This window comes from Hyaena hyaena, unplaced genomic scaffold (genome assembly GCF_003009895.1).
Source record: "Hyaena hyaena isolate Hyena2069 unplaced genomic scaffold, ASM300989v1 scaffold_70, whole genome shotgun sequence".
NCBI lineage: Eukaryota > Metazoa > Chordata > Mammalia > Carnivora > Hyaenidae > Hyaena > Hyaena hyaena.
In genome coordinates this window covers 2,780,312-2,804,705 of record NW_024080701.1, presented here as the reverse complement: position 1 = coordinate 2,804,705, position 24,394 = coordinate 2,780,312, and the positions used below count along the sequence as shown (strand labels likewise).

The following is a 24,394-nucleotide window of genomic DNA, read 5'->3' as shown; positions in this document are numbered from 1 at the left end:
AAAGAGTACTGAGAACTGAGGAAGAGGCCGAAGGTATATGAAAAATGTTTTTTGATCCCCAAAGATTGCTTTTCACTTAGTGATAATTAATTTACCTTTGACTCTAAGTCAAATTACATGTTAGATTTCTGAGACTACCCTTAATTAAATGTGAGCCTAACTGTAAATTGTGGTAAGCATGGGAGTTTGGCTACTGTATTAGATCTCTGGAGCCCTGCTGCTAATCTGAGTAAATTAAATAGCTCTCATTCTATTTGTTCCCAAAGTCTGGTTGACGAATCCTTTTCTTTTCAAGAAGGACAGCAGGGATCAAAGCTCTGCCTCTCCTCATTAATAAGTGCTGATAAATCGAATGGTGGAGAGTAGATAACATATAAAAAGCATAAATGCATCCCCAAATAACTGAAAACTAACTCTGCAAATGATTGTAGCTTCAAACAGAAAAAACAGGAGGAACATGCAAAATCTACTGCTCATGGTATAATAAAAGACCATTGAGGGTGTGTCCAAGACCTCTTGTTCCTTGGCTTACCTTAAAGTGCTTAGCTTGCTTGTGATGACATCAGGAACTTCATACCTGGGTGTCAGGGGAGTTGCTTCATTGATTTTAAGCCTGAAAATATTTCCCTCTATACCATAAACTTCAGCCAGAAGAGGAACCTGGAAATGGACACGAGATGGGTTTTAACAGGTTGTTACCCCAGTGATGGCCAGTTCTCAAGTCAAATTACAATGATTAGAAACTATGTTTGAATTATTATAGGCCAAGTAAACTGGAGAGAGCAGGACCTTTAAAATGAGAGGTCTCTCGGGGCGCCTGGGTGGCTTAGTCGGTTAAGCGTCCGACTTTCGCTTAGGTCATGATCTCGCGGTTCGTGGGTTCGAGCCCCGCGTCGGGCTCTGTGCTGACTGCCAGCTCAGAGCCTGGAGCCTGTTTCGGTCTGTGACTCCCTCTCTCTCTGACCCTCCCCTGCTCACGCTGTCTCTCTCTCTCTCCTAGAAATAAATAAAAACATTAAAAAAAAAAAGAGAGGTCTCTATTAATAATTATACTGAATAATAGGCATGAGCTGAAACTGCTTTTGGAAAACTGGGACATATGGCCACTCTATGTATGACAAACTGCAGGTATCTTAAGAGTTTGGTGTTAAAACTAGGGCAACTGTATTCTAGCTGAATGAAAGATGAAGGATAACAGACCACAGAATGGAAAGGAGTAGAGAACAAAATAGTGGTCGTTGGGATTCCTTAGGATAGATGACTAAACTTGGTGCTTGATTTTAATCAAGGCACTTCCTGTACACCTGGGAATAGGGCCAGGGAAATTTTCTCTAGAGGCTGGGATATTCTCAGCTTTCTTAAGAGGCTGGGGAACTTAAGTAAAATTCTGCCTAGAGTACAACATGGAAGCAACATAGAATGATAGACAATATAAAATTTGAAAAATAAAAATACCAAGCAACAAAACCCAAGAGAATAGAAATGGCTAGATTTAGGTTACAAAATGGGGCATCTAGATCAGAGAAATATGTATTTTTTAACATGCAGTTATCTTTATTATAATTTAGAAGTTTCAGAGAAATATGTATTTTTTAATATGCAGTCATCTTTATTATAATTTAGAAGTCTATTAGACATTGATTTTAATGAAAAACATCTAGGATCTCATGGGCTTCAGTTTCCCATTTAGTTATGTAGTTAAAAAAAATTCAGTTTACTTGGATGGAAAAGGCCAAGTTTATTATGACAAGTTTTCTCCTCATAGGCATTCTGGAGTCTTGGGAATTTTAATAGACCTGTCCGTTTTCAATGCTTTCTGCGATTTCTTAGAAATTTTAATGGGCACCTGGCCTATCAAACATTCTGTTACTCTATTGATTCTTAAGGTGTGGGTCTAGGGCTATGCCTGAGAATTTGTTTTTCTAACCTATTGTTCCCCCTTGATTTACTCTAAATGGCTGTTTTAAAAAGGGGTCAAATGTGCCCAAGCTTTCAAACCTCCATGCTTGTATTACAAAAATAGCACTTATCATTCACTTACCAATTCTCCCTGCCAAATAAAGGGCCTGAAAGCATAAAATATCAACTGCTAATGTTAGGTGAAGCTCCTCTTTTCTCCCCAGATCAAATTATTTGGAACCCTGAGAGCAAGCAACTCACAACACAGAGCCATACTCTTTCCCAAAAATGCTTGATCAGAGAAACATTTTGACAGTTTTTAATTTCTGTGCCATGCCGCAGTGGTTGATAGCAAATCCTTCATTAAATCCTTCATATGATGCCAAATTCTGGTTAAAACTCAGTACATGTACTGTTACTGTAACATCTGTTAAATCAAAGGCTCAGGTGGGCAGGCTGTCTAGAACAGGTACAATTTGGTGCAAGGTAGGAAGCAGGGAGAACATCACAGCACTAAGAAATGATTTTACTGGGGCACCTGGGTGGCTCAGTTGGTTAAACATCCGACTTCGGCTCAAGTCATGATCTCGCGGTTTGTGGGTTCAAGCCCCGCATCAGGTTCTGTGCTGACACCTCAGAGCCTGGAGCCTGTTTCAGATTCTGTGTTTCCCTCTCTCTCTCTGCCCCTCCCCTGCTCGCACTCTGTCTCTCCCTGTCTGAAAAATAAACAAACAGTAAAAAAATGGCTTTACTGTAACTTTGCCTCTTGGGAATGTAGAAAAGTTGTCAGGGCACTTAAGCAGTGACACCACACTTAAAAGAGCCAGAGGCACTGTACTATTTACTGACTTTAGCCCAGGTCATGATCTCATAGTCCACCAGTTTGAGCCCCATGTTGGGCACTGTGCTGACAGCTCAGAGCCTGGAGCCTGCTTCTGATTCTGTGTCTCCCTCTCTCTCTGCCTCTCCCCTGCTGGCGCTCTGTGTCTCAAAAATGAATGAACGTTATAAAAAAATAAAATAAAGTAGGGTTATAGTAGAGTGGTAGTGTAATTGTTTTTCTAGTTTTGAAATAAAATTGACATAATATTGTACAAATTTAAGGTGTACATATTGATCTGATAATTATGTATTGCAAAATGATTACCACCGTAGCATTAGCTAACAACTACATCATTTCACATAATTACCATTCCATTTTTGTGATGAGGACATTTAAAATCTACTCTCTTGGCAACTTTCAAATCTATAACAGAGTATTAATAGTTATAATCACTCTGCTGTACAATAGAATCCCCAGCACTTACTCATTGTGTTTAGCTAGAAGTTTATACTCTTTGACCAACATTGCCCTTCCCCCACCTCAATCATACTGTAATTATTCCTTGTATGTTTAACGTTCTTTTGTAAATTTAATTACTTCAAGTGTTCTATCAGAATTCTACAATTTAAAAATTTGTTCAAATACAAATAAAGCTGAAATTTGTTAAATTACGTATTGTCTCCCAAGCGAGACATATATTCCCACTGTTCTCTCAAATTCAACCAACATTTACTTGGCATCTAACATTGTGATGTGCTGTGAAATAGATGACTAAACTCTTAGAGGGAGACTGCAATGTAGAGATGAAACACATAGTAAACATAGAGCATTTTAAGGTGCTGAGATGGAAGGACAAGGACAGTGCTGTGGGAGAACAAGAAGAGGGAATATTCGTGACGGTTTTAGGGAGAGCAGTTCTGGGCTGTCTCTGGAGGAGTAGGACCTTCAGAGATTAGCTGGACTCTGGGTGGGCACAAAGAGCAAGCACATCCTAAGCAGAGGGCACACAGGTTGCTTACATATGATGAACAAACTGTACCTAGTTCATGCACTCAGAGATCCTCCCAGTTATAGTAAAAGAGCTCTCTTTAAATACAATTTCTTTTTTAAACCAAAGGCTGGTCTGTATGTTCTGTTCTTGAGGCTACAGCTTAGGAAGGACTCCTAATTATATGAGGAGGCAGGTAACAATGCTGCTTCATAATGACCTTATACAACCAAACATATGAATCAAAGTTACATTTTGTGTTCATTTTAGCTCAATTAAGCAAGTGGTTTTTTCCAATAGGTAATCCTTTTCAAAGTCAATTTTCAGATTCATTCAAACCTCCTACTGTTACAACAGAGCTTTCATGTTCCAAGCATATAATCTCTTCAGACATTAGTACACTTTGCTTCTATGACCTGCCTCATGCTGTTTTTATTGGCTTAAAAATTTTTTTAACAGATTTTCATTAGTCCAATAAATGAAGCTACTTGAATTAAAGACAGTGGGATTGACTCAGTGCCCCTACCTTTGAAGCCCCTCCCAGGACTGAACTTTGAGACAACTCCATGGAAACCTGGCCTCTGTGGCTGACAGTTTAGAAACCACTTCTCTGGGTTTCTCAATTGCCAGTTATTGTTCAATTCTTCCACCAAAACCTTGCTTTGTTAAAAAAAAAAAAAACAAACCTGGACATGAATGTTATATTCTTATATCTAATACATTAAGAATTGCTATATATTCCTATTCTTCTGCTTGGGCATTTATGAAAAAGTAATATACAAATAATTATTGAATCTTTTATTACTGATGATTGGAAATGACAACGAAAAAATATGTTAACTTACAGAAGCTAGACTGCTTAAACTATGAGTGTTAATACTTAGATAATAGTAACAGTTATACTCATACCAAAATGGATTTCTGCAAAACAGGTGAAGAAATCTATAACTGAGCATTTAAAATAATGAGACAGCATGGATTTTGCTCCCTTAAAAATATTTAAGACGTCCACTTACACAGAAAAAATGAGATAAATCCTCAGAGAAAGGGAGTACATTTAGATGTTCCTACACTACAAGTCTCTATTTGGTTTTTCATAAACCTTTATTCAGAGACTTACTTCTCATAGTCTGGGAAAGAGTACAAAATCTCTTGTCCTACCCTATTTCATCCAAGCTTAATAAAAACAAGACCTGCTAATCTGTCATCCATAAGTCTAGTTTTATGCTGTTGCTGTTGTTTTGTTTTGGCCACATGGACAAAAAATACCAGATTGTAAAAACTACGGTGCTAGAAACAGCTGTCTTTTTATTCAAGTAGTGGATGGATAATTATATTAAAACAAAACTTGCTATTTACAGAACTGGGAATCACAAGTAGTAGAGACTGACTGAGTTCACAGAACAGCCCTAGAATACATATTTAAATGGCAGTGGGTATTAGGAATGGAAATTATGACCCCATCAACTTCTCTTTGATGGATATAAAGCCTGCCTCTTCTCTGGCACCAGGTGTCTTGACTGTGGTCTAACAGTTAATCTAAAAGGCCTACAAGAGTGAGCAACCTCTTCCAGTTGTTGATCAAGACCTCCCAGAATTCAGGGCACCTGGGTGGCTCAGTCGTGAAGCATCTGACTTTGGCTCAGGTCATGATCTCACAGTTTGTGAGTTCAAGCACCACATCAGGTGAGCTTGAGTCCCACTTCAGGTGAGCCTGGCTCCTCTCTCTCTCAAAACAAGACAAAACAACCCCCCCCCCCCCAAACAAAAGCCTCCCAGTACTCAGAGGATTGTCTAAGAGTTCATTAAAGTGCTGTACGGCACTAACTGCTCTAATTGCTCCTTCTCCTGCTGCAGCCAGTTGGTTTATTATTCCCAAATTAGCTGCCTGTTCATGGCCACTTGTGCAGAAACAGTAGTGGCTAACAAGTTGTAGTTCTTCCTCATGTGCTGAGGATGTGGCTGGCTGGGTAAAATCCCATTTTCATCAGGCTTAGATGCAAAGGCAAGGGGTAACTTCATGGAGGTGCTCAGAGATATCCCTGCATCCTTGTACATGCTGCTAGAAGTGTAGTCTCTGGTGAAAACTTGCAAACAGGCTGTAAAGAAAAGTAAACATGTTGCCAAAGGTAATTTATGTCATGAGAAAGCACAAAAATTGGAGTATAAAGCAGATCAAAGGCATAGATCTATTCCAGATACCGTTGCAAGCACTGCTTTTTAGCAAAACTTGTAGGACAGAATAAATTTCTCTGCTCTGAAGTCACAGACTAAATCTTCTGTTTCTGAATCCAGGTCAAATTTTCACTGAAGGTAAAAAATTGATAATAGAAAAAAAAAACAGCTCTAAAAAAGCTGTCAACATTTTACTGTTAACTTGCCTTTAAGATTTTCTTCTGGAAGCCTTTTTATCAAATATCTACCTGAGTATTTTGTTCTCAGGAGTAGGCAAGATACTATGCTGGGCCCCTATATGAGAAAACTCATGCATTTTAAACTATAATGGGCCTTTCTTCAAAGCCTAGATGTCTTGAGCTAGAGACAACACACAGGGAAACACTTCAGTTTGTTCTGTAATATCACTGTGGTTCAGAAACATGTTTGCTACAAAGTAAATTGTGTATTCCCCCATGTCCAAACTCATTTTGACTAATGAACTAACTCTCAATATGATGGTATGTGGAGATGGGGCCTCTGAGAGGTGATCAAGTTTAGATAAGGTTCTGAGAATGAGGTTATGATAGGATTAGTGCCCTTATAAAAAGAAACCAGAGAATAAGCTTTCTCTATGTGAAAATATAGCAAGAAGGTGGTAGTCTATAAACCAGGAAGAGGATGCCCCCAGACACCCTGATCTTGGATTTCCCAGATTCTAGAACTTTGGCATATAAATATCTGTTGTTTAAGACCCCCCACTTTATGGTATTTTGTTATGGCAGTACAAGCTAAGAAAATGTTGAATGAAGCTTGGTTCTGTTTCCTGGTTGCTAATAAGTATCCTTAATAAAGGGGTAGGTTGCGGGAAGAGGACTGAGAAGAAGGATTTCAAAAATTAACAACAGACCTTGACAACAAAGTTACTGCTTTAAAACTTTTAATGGTGTGGGAGCAGGCCTACACTAAGAATCTGCTTCATCAGTGAAATCTGAGAACTGCAGCTATGGGCTGAATATGATCTCTTAGGCTTTGAGCTGTTTCTCTGAACCTGAAGTAAAAAGCTATCTTTCTGAATAGGTAGATATGTGCAGCTTGTTTTAAATCTCGAGACCACACCCATACCATACTCTAAAGTGAAATCTCTCATGAAACGCCCATCTCATCCCAGAAATGACCTCTAATGGAGGCTGCTTGGTTCTACAGCAAGCTGGATACAAGGTTCAGACAACTTTGGAGATTACTGTCTGGATCTTCCTTGCCCCTATCAGACTGACAGAGGACATGAACCCTTAAGTTCCTATTAGTCATCTCAACTCCAAGTGACAAGGAAATTATTAAACTGTAATTCAGCCCGGAATTTTAGGGTGACCTCCTAAACATATAAATGTACTTGCCTGATAGCAGAGCATGCAGATTCTCTATGCAACCCTAATGTTTCTTTTTTAAAAATGTTTATTTTCATTTTTGAGAGAGTACAAGTCGGGAAGGGACGGAGAGGGGGGGGCAGAAGATCCTAAATGGGCTCTACAATGTCAGAGCCTAATGTGGGGCTCAAACTGATGAACTGTGAGATCATGACCCTAGCCAAAGCTGGATGCTCAATCGACTGGGCCCCAATAGCCCAACAGCTGAGCCCCACAGCCCCAATATTTCTAATATCTGAACATGAAGTCTTTTTCAAGGAGTCCTCAAGAGTTCTCAGTCCTGGGAGCTATGTTACTGACATCCTGGATAACTGCCCTTGCTTATTAGGGCTTCTCAGCTTCCTTCTGAGCCATGTGCTGTCTGTGTTAAGATCCTGTGGGTCTTCCTGAACTTTGGCTCCTTTTCTTTGGAAGGCATCCAGATCGGGTGGGCTCTGGTTCTGGCACCTGACCTGAACAGCATTGTCTCACACATTTTCAGGCTCCAAAGAGGGATGTGTGAAGAGAACTGAGCTATAGTTTTGTAAAAGGCTGTGTGTGGGGATGCACCACTAACTGCACTCGTATCAAGATGCATAAACACTTGCATTTTGGTCCACAGGAGGCTTTTGCCTCATTTACTTTGCTTCTTCATGACAGTGCATGTTCAGATGCTCCATATACTGAGGCTCTCCAAGGATGGAAAGAGATTCTTGCCCTGACTATTGGATAGCTACAACTCTCTGGGTTTAGACACATTAGAGATAGGAAGAGGAACAAATGACAAAAAAAGAATGAAAGGTACCTGACGTCTGGTGGCAGGCTTAATGACTCCTACAAGGTTTCTAGTGGACTCTCTGCATTTCCTGGAGCCAACTGCTTCTGCTGACCCTGAATACAGAGGTTTGTCTGGGTCTCTGGCTATTAGACCACATGTAAATGGCAGGTGGCTCTTCAGGAAGGAAATCAGTGCTGCTTCATTATTTTCCCATGAATGGCTATCAAACTATGCTAAAAAATATAATTAGTATTGAGTTGGATCAATTGTTAAGGACTCTGGGGGAACAATGAGCGGAGAACTCAAAGGTAGTAGAAATGCCAAGGAAGGGAGCAGACTGCTCTAGAAAAAAAGAGGTAGTATAAAAGCAGCATTAGGTTTCAGAAAAAGGTTAACGATCCCATTTGCGTCGTTAAGAAAGATGAACTAAGTGTACTGTTTTACAGTTTCCAGATGGAAACAGGAGAGGGATAGAGAACACAGAACTGTTAATATGATTCTAGCCATTATTTTGAATTCAGGCAAGAAAAGTTATGTTAGAAAGTTCCATATCTATGAAACAGCTACATTTTCTAAAACTTCATAAAGAAAGTAGCTGACCTCACTGTGCAGTGGATCCTCATGTCTGGGAATAAAACTGGAACTCTCTGCTAAATTAAAGGCCTTACAAATGTTAGAGAGAAGCCCCTGATGTTATGGTCCAAGTTTTTCTTCTGTTTGTCTCCTCTGAGGAGGTTCCCTTGTGCAGCACCATAGGGTGAGAGCTATGGTCACCACAGGAAGATCTCTCACAGCTTTGCAGTTAAAGGAGGGATGCCTTCTCAGTTACTTGTTAGGGAACCTACACTTCATGGCTTCGAGTATGTCCTTCGGTTATATGAATTACCAATTAAGTCAGATTGGTCTGGGAGGCCTTAGAAGCTTCAGATGCCTTTAGAAGACAGGGTGGAACTGGAAGTGTGGGTCAGGCTGGGAGCACTGGTACTTGTGCATAGCCATACTTCCTGCCTTAGCCCATACAGCACTTCCTCTATGACCAGCCCGACTACAGCATATAACAGTAATAGAACATGGGTGCTTGACAGTTTATAGATACAGGTGAAAACACTGATTATTAGCTACGGGACTTAGAGCAAGTGACTTCTAGTCACTTTTTTGTATTATGAAGATTAATGAAAAGGAAATAATATTTGTAAAGTATCTAGAAAAGCATTTGATACGCAGGCAATCTGTAAGTAAATATTCACATTACTTTTAAAGTACTATTAGCGTACATATGAAAAAGATCACATTACTTCTCTAACAAAGTTTATTTTTGAAGCATACATAGTTTTAATTAACCTTTGTGGAAATTTACTTCATTCAAATCCAATTTAGTATAGAAACAATTCTCTGTAGAAAATACTTCTATCTCACCTTAGTTGTTTCATTGATGATTTGGAACTTGGTGCTGTCTTTGCCTGTTGTGACGGAGTCTAGTAATGCCTGATAGGTGGACTTTGTGGAGAGCTTGTGTTTCTGACGCCTACAGAGTATACAAATGCCTGAGAATTATTTGTCACTATCAGCATTCAACAAACTATATTATCAGGTAGAAGTCATTAAAACTCCCTATGATGATAAATGTATTGGGCCCAGACAGTATTAACACTCTAATAAAGCACTAACAGAAATACTTTGTTGTTACAGTGCTAATAAAATTACTACTAGTCCTAATAATACTAATGAAATTGTTCAACATAACACTGGTCAAGGATTACATTTTGTCCCCTTTATTGTGAAGGTGGGGCAGTTTTCATAGATGATATTTATTAGTTTGTTAAGTTCCCTTCCTCTTTACATGAAATGTACACTTTAATAGAAACTCAATAAATTCTAGTGGAAATTCAATAGAATCTAGTGATTTAACAAAATGACCAAGAGTTCTCTATAGAGTTCCCTTTAAGGCGCCCATTCAGAATTTAAGTGATCTGATTTTCCTTCTTTAGAGCAGTCTGAATAAATTAGAATGTTGTAGCATAGGATAAAATTTTTGGTCATTTAAGTTTCAGGATCACATAAAGATAAGATACTCAACAGAAAGATTTGAAAGAAATATTTTTTGAGGCTCTGGGGAAACAGATCATCTTATATAGTAGTGATAAGAGTACAAAACAAGCCCTATGAGGGGTACCTGGTAACAGTTAAAATTTTAAGTGCATTTATTCTTTGACCCAGTCATCCCATTCCTGAAAATTAATCCTATAAATATACCTGCATGTATAGGAAATGGCATATGTATAGCTTTTCATTGTGGCACTGATTTTATAGCTGAAAGATTAAAAACAACTCAAGGACAGCAATATGAAAGAGACTGAATACATTATAGGATGACTGCCCAATGGAATACTATACAGCTATAAAAAGAGGACAATCTCCATATTCTCAGAATCAACTATAAAGCATAAAAAAAAAGTAGTGCACAACAGCATATATAGGAAGCTACTTGGTACAAGAAAGGCAGTGGTATAAGAATATATGCATTTAAAGGGGCGCCTGGGTGGCTCAGTCAGTTAAGTGTCCAGCTTTACCTCAGGTCATGATCTCATGGTTTGTGGGTTCGAGCCCCGTGTCGGGCTCTGTGTTGGCAGCTAGCTCAGAGCCTGGAGCCTGTTACAGATTCTGTATCTCCCTCTCTCTCTGACCCTCCCCTGCTCACGCTGTCTCTCTTTCAGAAATAAAACATTAAAAATTTTAAAAAAAGAATATATGCATTTATGAAAAGAAATATTGGGAGGATAAATAAGAAATTAACAAATGTGATTATTTGTTGGGACAAGGTGTGGACAAGATGTGGAATAGGGTGGCAGGAGCCAACCATGAGAGTAACACTCTTTAAAGAATATCTTTTCATATTGTTTGACTTTTGAAACATGTAAAAGTATTATCTATTCAAAGACATAAACACTTTTAAAATATGAATTTATTGAGAAATTTAAATAATATAGTAGTAGCTGTATAAAGGTGAAGGTCTCCTGTCTGATGAATTTCTTAATGACTGCATTTCCTAACTGACCTTTTCCTTAGAAAGCCTATAAACAGTATAATATTGAAATGTTTTGATTTAAGTAATACATTTCCTCTCCTTACCTGTAGAAAGCAATCTTGCTGCAGTCTTTGAAAGTGTTTTTATCCACAGCTTCATCTTCAACACTAAATAAAAAGACATTTTAAGAAGCTTATTTTCCACAAGTTTAAGAAACTTAGGAATCCAATTTTTGTTCCTTCTCTGACTATAGCATGAACATGGGTAATGAACTTCTGTAAAGCAAAATTGTGTCATGGCCATAACATGATAGCATGTGTGCTGCAGAATAACATCCTTTTGTAAATCACTCAAGGTAAACAACAAAACATCAAGTTCTGGAATTATTCTGAAAGCATGGGAAGAAGAGTATTGTCATTTATGAGGAAGTGTTCTTTTAAAATAATGACTGAAAGGGTGCGTGGGTGGCTCAGTTAGTTAACCGTCTGACTTTGGCTCAGGTCATGATCTCATGGTTTGTGAGTTCAAGCCCCGCATCAGGTTCTGTGCTGACAGCTCAGAGCCTGGAGCCTGCTTCAGATTTTGTGTCTCCCTTTCTCTCTGCCCCTCCCCTGCTCATGCTCTGTCTGTCTCTCAAAAGTAAATAAATGTTGAAAAAATTTAAAATAAATAAAATAAAATCACGACTGAAGGCTATGACTACAACAATATAATAGGAAGGAACAAAAACACACAAAAAACCAAACCAAACAAAACCAATCCATCTACTTATTTATTCAATAAAATATTTGCAGAATATTCTTACTGAGTGCTGGGTTCTGAGGAAGATACAGAGGACTGTGTCAGAGCTTCCTGCAAGAGCCTAACCAACAAGCACTAATCAACCTGACAAATGCTTTATGAGAGGTATGTGTAAGAGGCTAGAGTGAGAACAGAAACAGATGTGGAAGGAAAATCTTTTACTATTTAAGATAATGTTGACAATCCAGGAGCCAATTTTTTAAAAACCAAGTTCACAGAAGAGCTGTTTCTGGAATACAACATGAACAAGATGTATATATATTGCTACTTTAGTATATGTATTTAAATTATCCTCCAGGGACACCTGGCTGGCTCACTTGGTGGAGCACATGACTCTTGATCTTGGGGTTGTGAGTTCGAGCCCCATGTTGGGTGTAGAAATTGCTTAAAAAAAGAATCTTGGGGCGGCGGGGTGGCTTAGTCAGTTGAGCATCCAACTTCGGCCCAGTCATGAACTTGTGGTTACCAAGCTCGAACCCTGAATCGGGTTTCCTGGTGACAGCTCAGAGCCTGGAGCCTGCTTCAGATTCTGTCTCCCTTTTTCTCTGCCCCTCCCCCGCTCACAAGCTCTCTCAAAGAAAAAAAAGTATTTAAAAAAACAAATTAGCCTCCAAATGATTAAAACAACTGTGGGCTATAAGAGGGAAATAAACACACTTGCCTTAATGCAGACGTATTGCTGAATACAGCTGTAATCAGCATGTCTGTGATTATGTAGGAAACTATCATTCCACACAAATTTCAAGATATTATGAAAACAAGCCCACAGATACCCTTGGCTGTACTAAAAAGTTGCTTTCTTGGAAGTAATCAAATCTTTCACTAAAACAGTGTCACCATTTCCTTTAATCAAGCGTGCAAAGATTAGAGAAATTTGCAGTCCTTGCTTTCCAGCTTTGAAGAATGAGCTCTGTAATAAGACAGGAAGATGGGGGTGTAGCCTGAAATTCATGTTAGGGTTCTGATCACAACTTTCCATGTTCTGTAAACCATCCCGAACATATTTTATGAGGGACTAGCTACTAATATTAACTAATTCCCTGGGGAATTGAGAAAAGATGATGTACACAAATACCGAACATGCAAATAAAACCTTCAAACCTAGACTGTTGCTTCAGGTACAATCTATTCCCTGCTGTCTGGAGTCAGTCCCTGCAGGACCAGTGGGCATTTACCTGATTTCCTCTTTCCCAGCAGCTTCCATGGCTTCCCAGCCAGTCGGACCGGCTCTCAGTTCTTAGACCAACGCCAATAGATCTTTTTAAAACACTGATGGGCAGTCTTCTAAATTACAACCAGCGCTTCACCACCATCAAGTTCCCGGGAAATGGAGTCCTCTCCAGGTCCTTAAGAAGTGGCAAGTCTATACGTACTCCTGGGTTTTCCAGGCCCAAACTAGCGTTTCTATGGGGAGTTGACAAAATTTTCTTGCTTACGAGTGCCGACGACAAGGAAGTGCTTTCATTAGAAACCGCAACTGTCTTCGTACTGGAGGGGGCGTGTACTCAAAGAGCTCTAGAGGACAGAAATCTAGAGCGTGAGAACCAGGTAGTACAGAGACTGCTTGCCTGATCCAGGCCAAACTTCTGCAGGTTTATTTCAGTGACCCACGCGAGACAGGTATTTAAATCTGGCCCACTCTTTCCGTTTTTAGTTTTAAATGGAAAGTGCCGGACGGATGGGCGCTGAAGGTTGATATTCTCCAAATTCTACTGCACCATCATACTTTCCAGGGCTACAACGGTCTTTTTTTTAAAACAGCTTATTGAGTACAGTAGATACAGTTTAGGAAGTGCTTATACTCCACCACTGCCAAATTCCAGTCTTTGCTTAAATACCTCCAGAAACCGAGAAGTCAATACTACACGCCAAAGAGGCAGTCAGACTTACGGCTTTCCCAGACTTCTGGACCCAGTGTCTGACTTTGACTTAGAAGGTTTGAGAAGCTGGGGCGAACGACAGAAGAGAGCCAAACGCTACACGAGGTGCTTGCCTAATCCCCAGACCCTTTAAGGGTAAGGAGAGAGAAGAGTCGACCTACGTGGAGGTGGCTTTTGGTTAAGCTTTTGGTTAAAGCTCCAAGGTGATCAGGTTACGACGGGACGACGCCTGCGCTGTCAGGTCTAAACATCACACGAGACCGTGACGCCTGGCTTAGGGAGGGGCTGCTGGGCGGAAAAACAAACAAGCCCCGCTAGGTTTCGAAGACCCGGATGATCCCGCCCCCAGAACAGAGCCGGAAGAGGGCGGGGCGAACCGGAAGACGGTGAAATGCTTTCGGTAGGCGCTCCGTGGTTGTGAAGATGGCGGCGGCTGCGTGGCTTCAGGTGCTGCCTGTCATTCTTCTTCTTTTGGGGGCTCAGCCGTCCCCACTGTCGCTCCTTCGTGTAGGACCGGCACCTGTCGCTGCTGCTGACCGATCCAAGTGGCACATTCCGATACCGTCGGTGAGTGTTCACTTCAGAAGCAACTGAGCCTGGAGGAGCAAGGGGTGGGGCTACGGCGGCCCTAGGGGTCCATGAAGGTTCCGCAAAAGTCCGCTTCAAAAGGGGTGGAATTGCCTGGAGCATCTGTGTCGCTGGATAGTAAGGATCCACTACCCTGGAGCGGAAAGCCGTGCACTTCCGTGGGTAGGTTAGCAGGAGTGCCAGGGCTGCTTCAGGAGCGGAGAAGAATGGTGGTGAGGTTTCTTATCAGCCAAGTCAGAGAGAACTTTCAGTGCCTTACTTGAGACGTGTAAAGTTGTTGGATGATAGGTGCAGAACGGTTTCCCTTTCAGCTGAAGTTTCACAGAATCCAGTGACCCGACTTGGATGAGAGAGATCTGTAAATAGGTGTCTTTATCACTTTATTTCCTTTGCACTTTTTGTTACTGGATGATTCTACTTACGAAGTTGTTGGATTTCCTTTGAACTTTCGAATGGTTATTCTAAGTTTTGTGTGATTAGGAAGCCTAGGCATTTAAAAAATACATTCTAAAGTGAGAATGGCTGAAATGGAAGAAATCGTCTTCCAAAATTTGATATGGTAAAGGTAGTCTGTCTTTTGGACAACTTACTAGATAGATTGACCCTTTCTGTATCCCACCTCACTCCTTTAAACTTCATTTGGAAGTAAGAGTTATTCCTCTCCTGTGAGCCTATAAAAATCAGATGCACGCAGGAAATGCTGAAGACCATTTGTCCAGTTGAAACCATGGTGGCCTTTTCATTTGATTCTGCTCTGCTCTCTGGTTGTAGTGTCCAAATCTTATTTGAGCTTTTATATGGCAAGCATTATAGCTTTTGTTCATTTGGTGAAGATCTTCAGGTTCTGAATTTTAGATATTGTTACTAAAATGGTTAATTGTTAAGTCTGTCTATTTGCTCATAGAATAGTTTTTTTGGGGCAGGGAAATGATTGGTTATTCTGAACAGTGATTAGTGAGTAAAGGGAATGAACTAATTAAGGAGTACTTCCCATGAAGATTTAAGTTGGGATTTCTAGCAGTTTCTTTTCTAGAGTCTTTGCTTCATGGCCTGCAGGGAGAAAAATCATGTCTCTGCACCAAGCTACAAAATTCTGCAGTTTGGATATGGTTGAATTTTACTAAAAGGAAGGATATTGATTTTGTTGTTGTTAAGAAAACTAACTTAAACATTTTATAAATTTAGGTTTTTGTAACAATTATATTCTGTCTTGGGAATTAAAGTGATGTATGTTAATTATCTTTCTCTCCTTTATCTTTGCAGGGGAAAAATTATTTTAGTTTTGGAAAGATCCTGTTCAAAAATACCACAATCTTCCTGAAATGTGAGTTTTTGCATTTCATGAGGTTTTTATTTTTTTAAGTGATCTTTAAACTTTTAAATTACCTATTTTCTATCTTTGATCTACTCTACACATAAGTTTTGAAATTTAATAGTCTAGCACTATCTAGGCATAAACATGTAGTATAATTAAGGTGTTTTCCCTTAGTAATCTTCAGAATACTTGCTTGTGTGAACTTTATTTTCTACTCTTGCTTTTCTGGAGTTTACTATATACAGGTAGACAAATTATATTGGTTGATTGTCTGATGGTGTTTTAATCTGCCCTGTGTCAGAGAGATACCATCAGTTTTGCTTTTGAGTGCTTATTAGGTGTTTACTGAACATGTGAGTTAGGTGTCAGTCCTTTGGCTCTGCATGAATATGTTCAGTGAACCTTTGTTTACAGGAGTATTTTGCTATTTAGATCTTTGGAAGAGGAAGCTCAAAGATACTATCAGGAAATAGGGATTATATAGAATAGAACCAGTCTGTCCAGTGAGAAAACCACTGTACCTGAATCCAGAATCTCCCATTATGTATTAAAGAAAAATGTCCTTTTATTTTTGAAACTGGTTTTATTTTAGGGAATAAATTATCATGGATACCTCTATTTCAGGATCAAGGATAAAAGTTCAAATCACCCGTATGTGCTTCTTTGCACATCTTTCTTTATGAAAGTGCAAAGTTTTAGGTTGTAGTTGGATGATTTCATTGTTTTAATCATGTAGTATGTAGTTGTTAAAAAACCTATTCTGTGCTAAGCACTGCTTTAGACAGGAAAGTGATAGAAAAGGCCCTGTCTTAAGTGCGCTTACAAGTGTAGTGGGAGTGAAAGGAACCTATAGAATTTCTATGAAGAGAAGACTATATCCATGAAAATATAATTTCCTGACTAATGACTTCAATTTGATATAAATTAGATTACTCTGACAAACTGGTCGGTCTTATGAGGTTGGTGTTCTAGGTAAGAGTAACTTTTAGTGACAACAGTGTTTTTGGTCTCATGGGATAGCCTGATAACCTGCATGCTATTCTGTCTTTCTATTATGTATAGTCTTTTCTCACCTGTATTTTGGTCAAATGGTGCTTTGCCAAGTTACACAAGCTGCATGTTTTGCAGTGTCTGCATTTTTTTTTTTTTTTTTTGGAGGATTTGAAGCCCCTAAATTTACATCATGTCTCACTCTGTTATTTCTTTGCTTTCTCACTTGTGCCTTTACTCTGATTTTATACTTTTGGGGGTATGGTAAATAGCTTTCCCTGAAATTGCTGGGACATTTTTGTCTCTTAAATCCATCCATTCAAAGTTCTGAATTGTGTCTTTTAACATAATTAATAGTATTTTTGCAGCCAAATTTTCCTGTAGATCTTCTGTTTAAGGGGTTTTCTTATTAGCTTCTGTTTAGCTAATCTCACCCTGGTATGATTTCTTCTGAGTCATTTATATTGAGATTGCAATATCCTTTTTACCGTTTAGATAAATTCTATTCAGCACATCAGAGTTTTGTGTATTTAAAAAATTTTTTTAATGTTTATTTGTTTTTTGTTTATTTTGAGAGTGAGCAAGCAGGGGAGGGGCAGAGAGAGGGAGCCAGAATCCCAAGCAGGCTCCATACTGTTGGCACAGAGCCCAGCGGAACCAAGAGATTGTGACCTGAGCTGAAATCAAGAGTTGGATGCTAACTAACTGTGCCACCCAGGCACTATAGAATTTTGTGTATTGAACCTTGTAAAAGTGTGTCACTTGAAAATTAATTTTTAAAAAAAAAAAAAGGTTATAATTTTAGATATGCATCATTTGTTAAGAATCAAAATTATATTCTTAGATGCAGTCATATTTATCTTTGTTATGTGTACATAAAACAGGTATTTTCTAGTTCCATAATGCAGCTGGAATCAAAAATAAGCTGACTTCCAGGTTGGACAGCTAATCAGTCATATAGTCAGATTTATGCTCTTAAATATTCAGACTGTTGCCTTGGTCCACTAGAATATTGTGTTCCAAACCATGTTTAATGAGCTATGTGGCTGCTGTGATTTTGTGAAGTTCCTTGAGGCCTGTGTTAAGGTGGGTTTTGGAAAAAGTCTAATGCTTTTTCATTTTGCTTTTGCTCTTTCTGCTTTCTCCAGCCAGGTTTGCTTTTTGTAGTTCTTTGTCTTGTATTCTAGTTTTGATATCTTGCAAGGTCTAAGCCATTAATTTTTCCCTCAGTGGAACTATTTTGAATACTGCCTTGTGATGTCCCTAATGTTATTCCTTGTCTTTCCAGCTAGAACATAGCCTTTTTAAGGGTCCTGTTCTCCTCTGGCCTACCTTGCTGTCAAGTAGCTTTGTATACTTAAGTGCTCTGCTCTGTAAATATTTGAATAATAATGGAACAGTGATTTTAACTTATGACTGCTTTATTACTTCCAGGTTTTTCCCAACAGAAAACCAGAAACGGGTTTTAAGGCATAAAAGTAGAGAGAGACACTTAAGCAGGTCAAAAACTGTTCTTTTGTGAATGACAGTACTTTTATCTGAAGAATACCTAGTTATTTTACATCTATTACTTCATTGCCTTGAGTTTGGAGAAGAGATGGTCTTTGAGTATCTAAATTTAGCAGGAAAATTTTATGTGTGATAACAGTTTAGGAAAAATGCTTTGAGAATCATCCTTATTCACAAAGTTTTCTTCTTTTATAGTTGATGGACAACCTTGTGATGTATCTTTGAATATAACCTGGTATCTGAAAAGTGCTGATTGTTACAATGAAATCTATAACTTCAAGGTAAGGAATATAAAATTAACAAACTTTTCTTAGGACTTTAGATATCACCGAGTCCTAACCTGACAGAGGGAGAAGTGTTATATACCTAGGAGGAGCTAGGAGAGGATCTGAAATTAGAATCTGTGCTTCCCAATTTATAGACCTACTGTACTAGCAGTTCTCAAACTTTTTGGTCTCAACCCTTAAAAATTACTGCAGACTCTTGCTTACTTGGGCAGCACTGTAGAAATGCTGACGGTACTGACTCCATCTTTTTGGCCCTCCATCTTGTTCACATTTGTTCGGTTACCTCTCTTGTGGGGCTATGTGTTGTGGGTCTGTGGAGATGAATATACATACCTTAGAAATGCCCACCAAGGCTGGAACAGAAGGAGCCTTGTTTTGGCCTTCCATGAATCTGTTAGAGATAACATAGTCTTTCCCCTTCCTGATGGACAGCTGGTGCCACAAGATCTAATTAATGATTAGCTTTTAATTAGGTACGTGCAAGCCCTTTGCAGGTACATGGGAACCCTTTGATCTCACCGCAGTGTCCTTCTGTGTGTCCCCTCACTGTATAAAATCTGTGGACTAAGGTCTGGACTTTGCGGAGAATAACTGTGCAGCTGCCATGAATCATACTCTGCCCATTTCCCTCCGCCTGTCAGTAAGTTACCCTGAATAAAACTGCATAAACTGTAGAGAGTCACCTGCTTTGTTTTCTGGTCTTAAAATACTTCGTCAGTTTGGGGGATACTTTACTGTCTCTCCCCCACCTTCTAACAAGAACTTATACTAAAATTGAAACAATACAGAGATTAGCAAGGCCCCTGTGCAAGGATGACATGCAAATTCATGAAGCATTCGATATTAAAAAAAACATTACTGCACTCTCCGAAAAGCCTTGGTTCATGTGGGTTATTGTATTAGAAATTAAAACAAAATAAAGAAATATTTATTAATTTATTTTAAAATAGCAATAGTAAACCATTGCATGTTAACATAAAAAACATTTTGTGTTGAAAAATGACTTTCCACAAAAACACAGAAGAGTGGTATTTGTATTTTTGCAGTGCCTTTCATTTAATGTTGGATAATTGAAGACAACTGGATTCTTATAGCTTCTTCACTCATTTTATTGTGATATATTATTTTGGTTGGAATATATGCACGAAATGTGGCCTCACACAGATACATAGTTGGAAAAGAGAATGATATCTTAATAGTGTTTTCAGATAATTGTCGATATGTTTTTTGATGCTATAATAAAACAGAACAAGTGGAGAGAGTTTCCTAAAGGTGGATGGCAGTGTGGAATCCCAAACCATATCAGTGAACTCTTTTTCTAATCCATTAGATTTAAATAAGTTGGTATGTCATGCACTTTAGTCTTTTATCCATGTCTGATTTTGTAACTGTTTACTTAGAAAATACTTGTGGACTGAATTTTATCATTCTTGCCAATACTAACTCATTTTATGATTAACTTGAAGTTATATTTGTTAGTATCACCCTTCTGTCACATCAGAAACTCCTTAGGTACTAGAGTACTCCTTCCTCATGGTGAGGAAGAAACAAGTTTTCCAAATTGCAGTTTTGGCTTGGAAGTTCAAATTTTATCATTGGTAATAATACTGTCAGTTGTCATCCTTGAAGTGATAGCCTGCCTTTGCCCATTTTCAAGAAAATATTTCCCAAATAACCAAGTGTGAATAGCTTGTCAGTTATTCTTTCAGATAAATGAAAAAAGTGGATAGTTTAGGTTTAAAGTCAAAACAGTTGTAAAGTGTTTTTTCTCAAGACAGTCAGTTAAGTATTTTGTGTATTTTCTGTTTTGTCTCATAGAAAATTTAAAAAGGCATGTATTTTAATAAGCTGTAAGTTTGTGACTGACTACAATGACTACTGGCATAATTAGGTGCCACTGCCTTGGTTCCTGGTAAGGGGCAGCAATTTTATCCATCATGACTACTGTGTTATCAGTACAAGGCAAATAACATTATTATTTTATTAGTAGTGGTATGCAAATAGTCTTAGACCTCATTTAAGAATTGACATAGTACACTGTACTTGGGCAATGAAGATATATGGCTCCAAAGTGGGTTTTTCAGGCCTTGTTCATTCTGTTTCTAGTCTCCATTTGTTATTCTCTTTCCTTTCCAAAGATAATCTGACTGGTCTTTAAAAAATGTCTGTCATTCACTTGGTTTTCCAAACCTTAAGCATTTTGAATTTCTGCCTCATGTTAGGGTTTTACAGTATCTCTTTTGTGGTGTTGGTGATTTGTTTTTTGCTTTTGTTTACAACATTGAGTAGGATTGATAATGATGAGGAGGACTAAAAGGACTGAAGAATTTAGAGAGAAATGATAATATGTCTAGAATGTAGTTTGAAGCATTTTTGATCTTTTAATCACTAATTGAATTTACAGTTAAAAACTTTTTTTTTTTTTTTTTTTGTTTTATTTATTTCTAGTAGAGAGAGAGAGACAGCGTGAGCAGGGGAGGGTCAGCGAGAGAGGGAGTCACAGACTGAAACAGGCTCCAGGCTCTGAGCTGGCAGTCAGCACAGAGCCCGACGCGGGGCTCGAACCCACGAACCGCAAGATCATGACCTAAGCGAAAGTCGGACGCCTAACCGACTAAGCCACCCAGGCGCCCCATGAATTTACAGTTAAAAACTTAATGCATTCAAAACTTGTGATAAACTGGTCAAGAGCTTAGCAGGTCCGGTCTTTATAGGTAATACAAGTTAAGAATGTAAAAATTGTCTTGGGTTGCCACAGGACACAATTAACAGAAATGACAAGCAGATAGTTGGAGATGTGGAACTGGAGTTTAGGAAAAAAGGGGGAAGATTAGGATGTAAATATGGGGAAAAAAATCACAGATCTGATAGATGCAGTGACAGAAATGATGAGTTTTTTCAGAGTATCAACAGTGGCATGTGGATAGCTACAACAGTTTTGTGCTCTATTTTAGCTTATGAGCATAGGTATATCTTTTTGTTGGTTTTCATGATCTAGTCGAGTAACTCTTGTAAATATATTTTCTTGTGATAAAATCTTCTGGATCTTGACAATTTCCCAGTCTTCCTAGAATTCTTAGAAGAACTACTCTTTGTGAGCCATAGACTGGAATTCTGTGCTTTAAGTCTAATACTATTAGAATCTTGGATATTATTACACAGTTTTTATCTGATGCTGTAAATTTTTAAAATAGCAAATCCAAAACTGTATCTGCCCTATAGGCAATCTATTTGTTATCTTCTAAATACCTTACTTGTGAAAAGTAAGTTGTGTACTTTGTATTTTCTCTGTTTTTCCAGGCAGAAGAAGTGGAGACATATTTGGAAAACCTTAAGGAAAAAAAAGGCTTGTCTGGGAAATACCAGACATCATCAAAATTGTTCCAGAACTGTAGTGAACTCTTTAAAACACAGGTAATGTTTGTTAGTGGCTAGAAGGAGATAGAAGAGGTAAACTATGTATTTGGTGATCTCCATTTCCCGCTTCTGAATTCTTTTTTCTGACAGAAATAAGTTAGAAGCATGTTCTGTTAGTTGCACAGTGAGCCACTTAATATTCATCTCCTTAAAAAGAGGATGTGCTTTCTTTTGTGTGTTAAAGCAAATCCCCATTTTTTTATTATGGTAAAACATAAGTAAAATTTACCATTTTAACCCTTTTTAAGCTTGCCATTTGGGGGCATGAAGTATATTTGCTTTGTTGTGTAGTATATAGAGATGATGAGAACACCACTAGCCATCTCCAGAACTTTTTCATCATCCCAAACTGCCACTTAATAATCATTAAACAATAACACCTGCTCCCCTCCCATCACTGTTAACAGCTATTCTCCTTTGTCTCTATGAATTTCACTATTCTAGGTACTTCAAAGAAGTGGAATCATACAATATTTGTTAGGCTTCTTTCCCTTAGCAGGATGTTTTCAAGCTTCCCCTATGTAGCATATATCTATTTAATTCCTTTTTAAGGATGAATAGTAGTTCATTGTACATATATACCACATTTTATCCATTCATCCACTGACAGACACTTGAAATTTCCAGTTTTTTGGTTCTCTTGTTATCTCATCGAATTGATACAGTCCGAGAAATATCAGTGTTTCTAGAGTTTATTGCTATAGGCCTGAACTCAACCTTTTTTTGAATAAAGGGGAAGAGGCGAATAATGTGTATTTTTAATGCTTACATATACGTAATCATGTAAGTGGAACTTACTCTGAAATTTTTTTTCTTAGGAATAGGATAGGATGCCAGTTTTTTTGGTACAAAAATTACATGTTTTATAGGTGTTGAAAATAGTTATTGTTAACTGTAGCCTTTTCTTTGCCCTTACTTAAATATTGCTTCAGAATATTTAGCAAATTGCCTTGAAAGAGGCAAAGCATTCATGGAAAGCTAAGTTTTCTGTATAGTTACTAGAAATAGAATTTATTGATAAAATTTTAATTTAATAACTAGTAGCTGATAAGCAAATGAAGTAATTGATAATTGAACTATAACAGTTGATAATTGACTTCTTGTCATAGCTTAGATATTATGGATTTGGAGGAGAAAAAGTATCTTTAAAATGGTGGAAGAATGGTTGAATAAGAAAGCTGGAAAAATGATGTTGAGTTGGGGGCTTTCAGTTAGTTTTTCTGGGTTTATCCCTTAGCTTGGGAAGATTTGTTGCCCTTTCTTGGATTTGATCATGGAAAGCTACCTGCTGTGTACTGTTGCCCTAGGTTCACTGCTTTTAGATCTGCTATAATCTTTTCAGGGTTTTAGCATATATCCCTATTGGTAAGGCTACCTCTCCTCCTCCAGTCTAATGTAGCAGAGTTGGAAAATGTGCTCTAATTACTCAGAAAGGAGAGTTCCTCATCTACTGATAATTGGTAAGAGACCATTATTGTGGGTTTTTTTATAGGCATGGAGTGTGTTGTGGTGGAAGGAGCAGTAGACCCAAGAGTTAAAAATCCTAAGTTGAGGGGTGCCTGGTTGGCTCAGTCAGTTAAGCGTCTGACTTTGGCTCAAGTCATGATGTCACTGTTTGTGGGCTTGAGGCTGCATAGGGCTCAGTGCTGACAGCTCAGAGTCTGGAGCCTGCTTCAGATGTGGTCTCCCATTCACTCAGCCCCTCCCCTACTCACACACTGTCTCTCACTCTCTCTCAAAAATAAAAATTAACATTAAAAAAAATCCCAAGTTGAAATTCCACTTCTGCATCTAAAGCTTGGTAGCTTTGAGCCTTATTTTTCTCATTTGTAGCTAGAGAGGGAACCATAAGATTTCTCTATCCTAAGTATGTGTCTTCTGTTTAAGGGTTTTTTTTTAATTCTTAAGTATTTTAAATTCTTAACAGAAAAATTGAGTGGCCTGTTTAGTTTGATAGTATTTTTTAGTTCTCACTTGTTTGTGGTTAATAGGAAATCTTTTGTCTGACAGTGCTATATTATTTAATGTTATAATGTATTTTGCTTTAACCATTTTTTGGGGTCGATTTTGAGCTATTCTTTACTATTAAACATATTTAACTTTAATGTTCTTTTCATAGAGCTTTTCTGGAGATTTTGTGCATCGATTGCCTCTCTTAGGAGAAAAACAGGAGGTAATTGTTTTCATTGCTACATATTTCTAAGAGTAAAGTAAGAATTCTGAATTAATTTTCTTTTCTTTTTTTAATGTTTAGGCTAAGGAGAATGGAACAAACCTTACCCTTACTGGAGACAAAACTGTAAGTATAATAGGAAATTTGGGGCATTGATACATATTTCAGATTTCTTATGTTTGTGTGTTTTCAATTATGTTGGTATTCTACTATTTAAAAAAGAAACTTAGGAATGGAGATTTAAACACCAAAGTGTTAGGGAGCCTAGCTAGCTCATTTGGTAGAGCATGTGACTCTTGATCTTAGGGTCATGAGTTCAAACCCCACTTTGAGTGTGGAGGTTACTAAAAATAAGTAGATA

The 24,394-nt window shown here is 38.2% G+C and overlaps 2 protein-coding genes and 1 pseudogene across 6 annotated transcripts in view; 2 read left to right on the top strand and 1 right to left on the bottom strand.

Annotated features, from left to right (window-relative positions):
* GANC (glucosidase alpha, neutral C) overlaps positions 1–14,072 on the bottom strand; it is a 76,857-nt gene extending 62,785 nt beyond the window's left edge. Inside the window, exons 1-5 of one of the 5 annotated variants that reach the window (XM_039232726.1) lie at positions 13,765–14,072; positions 13,050–13,389; positions 11,178–11,240; positions 9,465–9,573; positions 533–660 (exon numbers count right to left, since the gene is read on the bottom strand). In XM_039232726.1, the coding sequence (XP_039088657.1) occupies positions 533–660; positions 9,465–9,573; positions 11,178–11,240; positions 13,050–13,078 (329 nt within the window). In that variant the 5' untranslated portion in view covers positions 13,079–13,389; positions 13,765–14,072. Of the gene's footprint in view, positions 1–532; positions 661–9,464; positions 9,593–11,177; positions 11,241–13,049 lie in introns of all 5 variants that reach the window. The other 4 variants (XM_039232727.1, XM_039232728.1, XM_039232730.1 and 1 more) reach the window with 4 other exon arrangements.
* Positions 14,073–14,118: 46 nt separating this feature from the next.
* The window catches only part of TMEM87A (transmembrane protein 87A), a 41,242-nt gene continuing 30,966 nt past the window's right edge, over positions 14,119–24,394 (top strand). The window contains exons 1-6 of the mRNA XM_039232733.1: positions 14,119–14,321; positions 15,606–15,666; positions 18,352–18,437; positions 21,744–21,857; positions 23,980–24,033; positions 24,115–24,159. Of these exons, the coding sequence (XP_039088664.1) occupies positions 14,178–14,321; positions 15,606–15,666; positions 18,352–18,437; positions 21,744–21,857; positions 23,980–24,033; positions 24,115–24,159 (504 nt within the window). The 5' untranslated portion in view covers positions 14,119–14,177. The remainder of the gene's footprint in view (positions 14,322–15,605; positions 15,667–18,351; positions 18,438–21,743; positions 21,858–23,979; positions 24,034–24,114; positions 24,160–24,394) is intronic.
* LOC120232307 lies at positions 19,193–19,291 on the top strand (annotated as a pseudogene).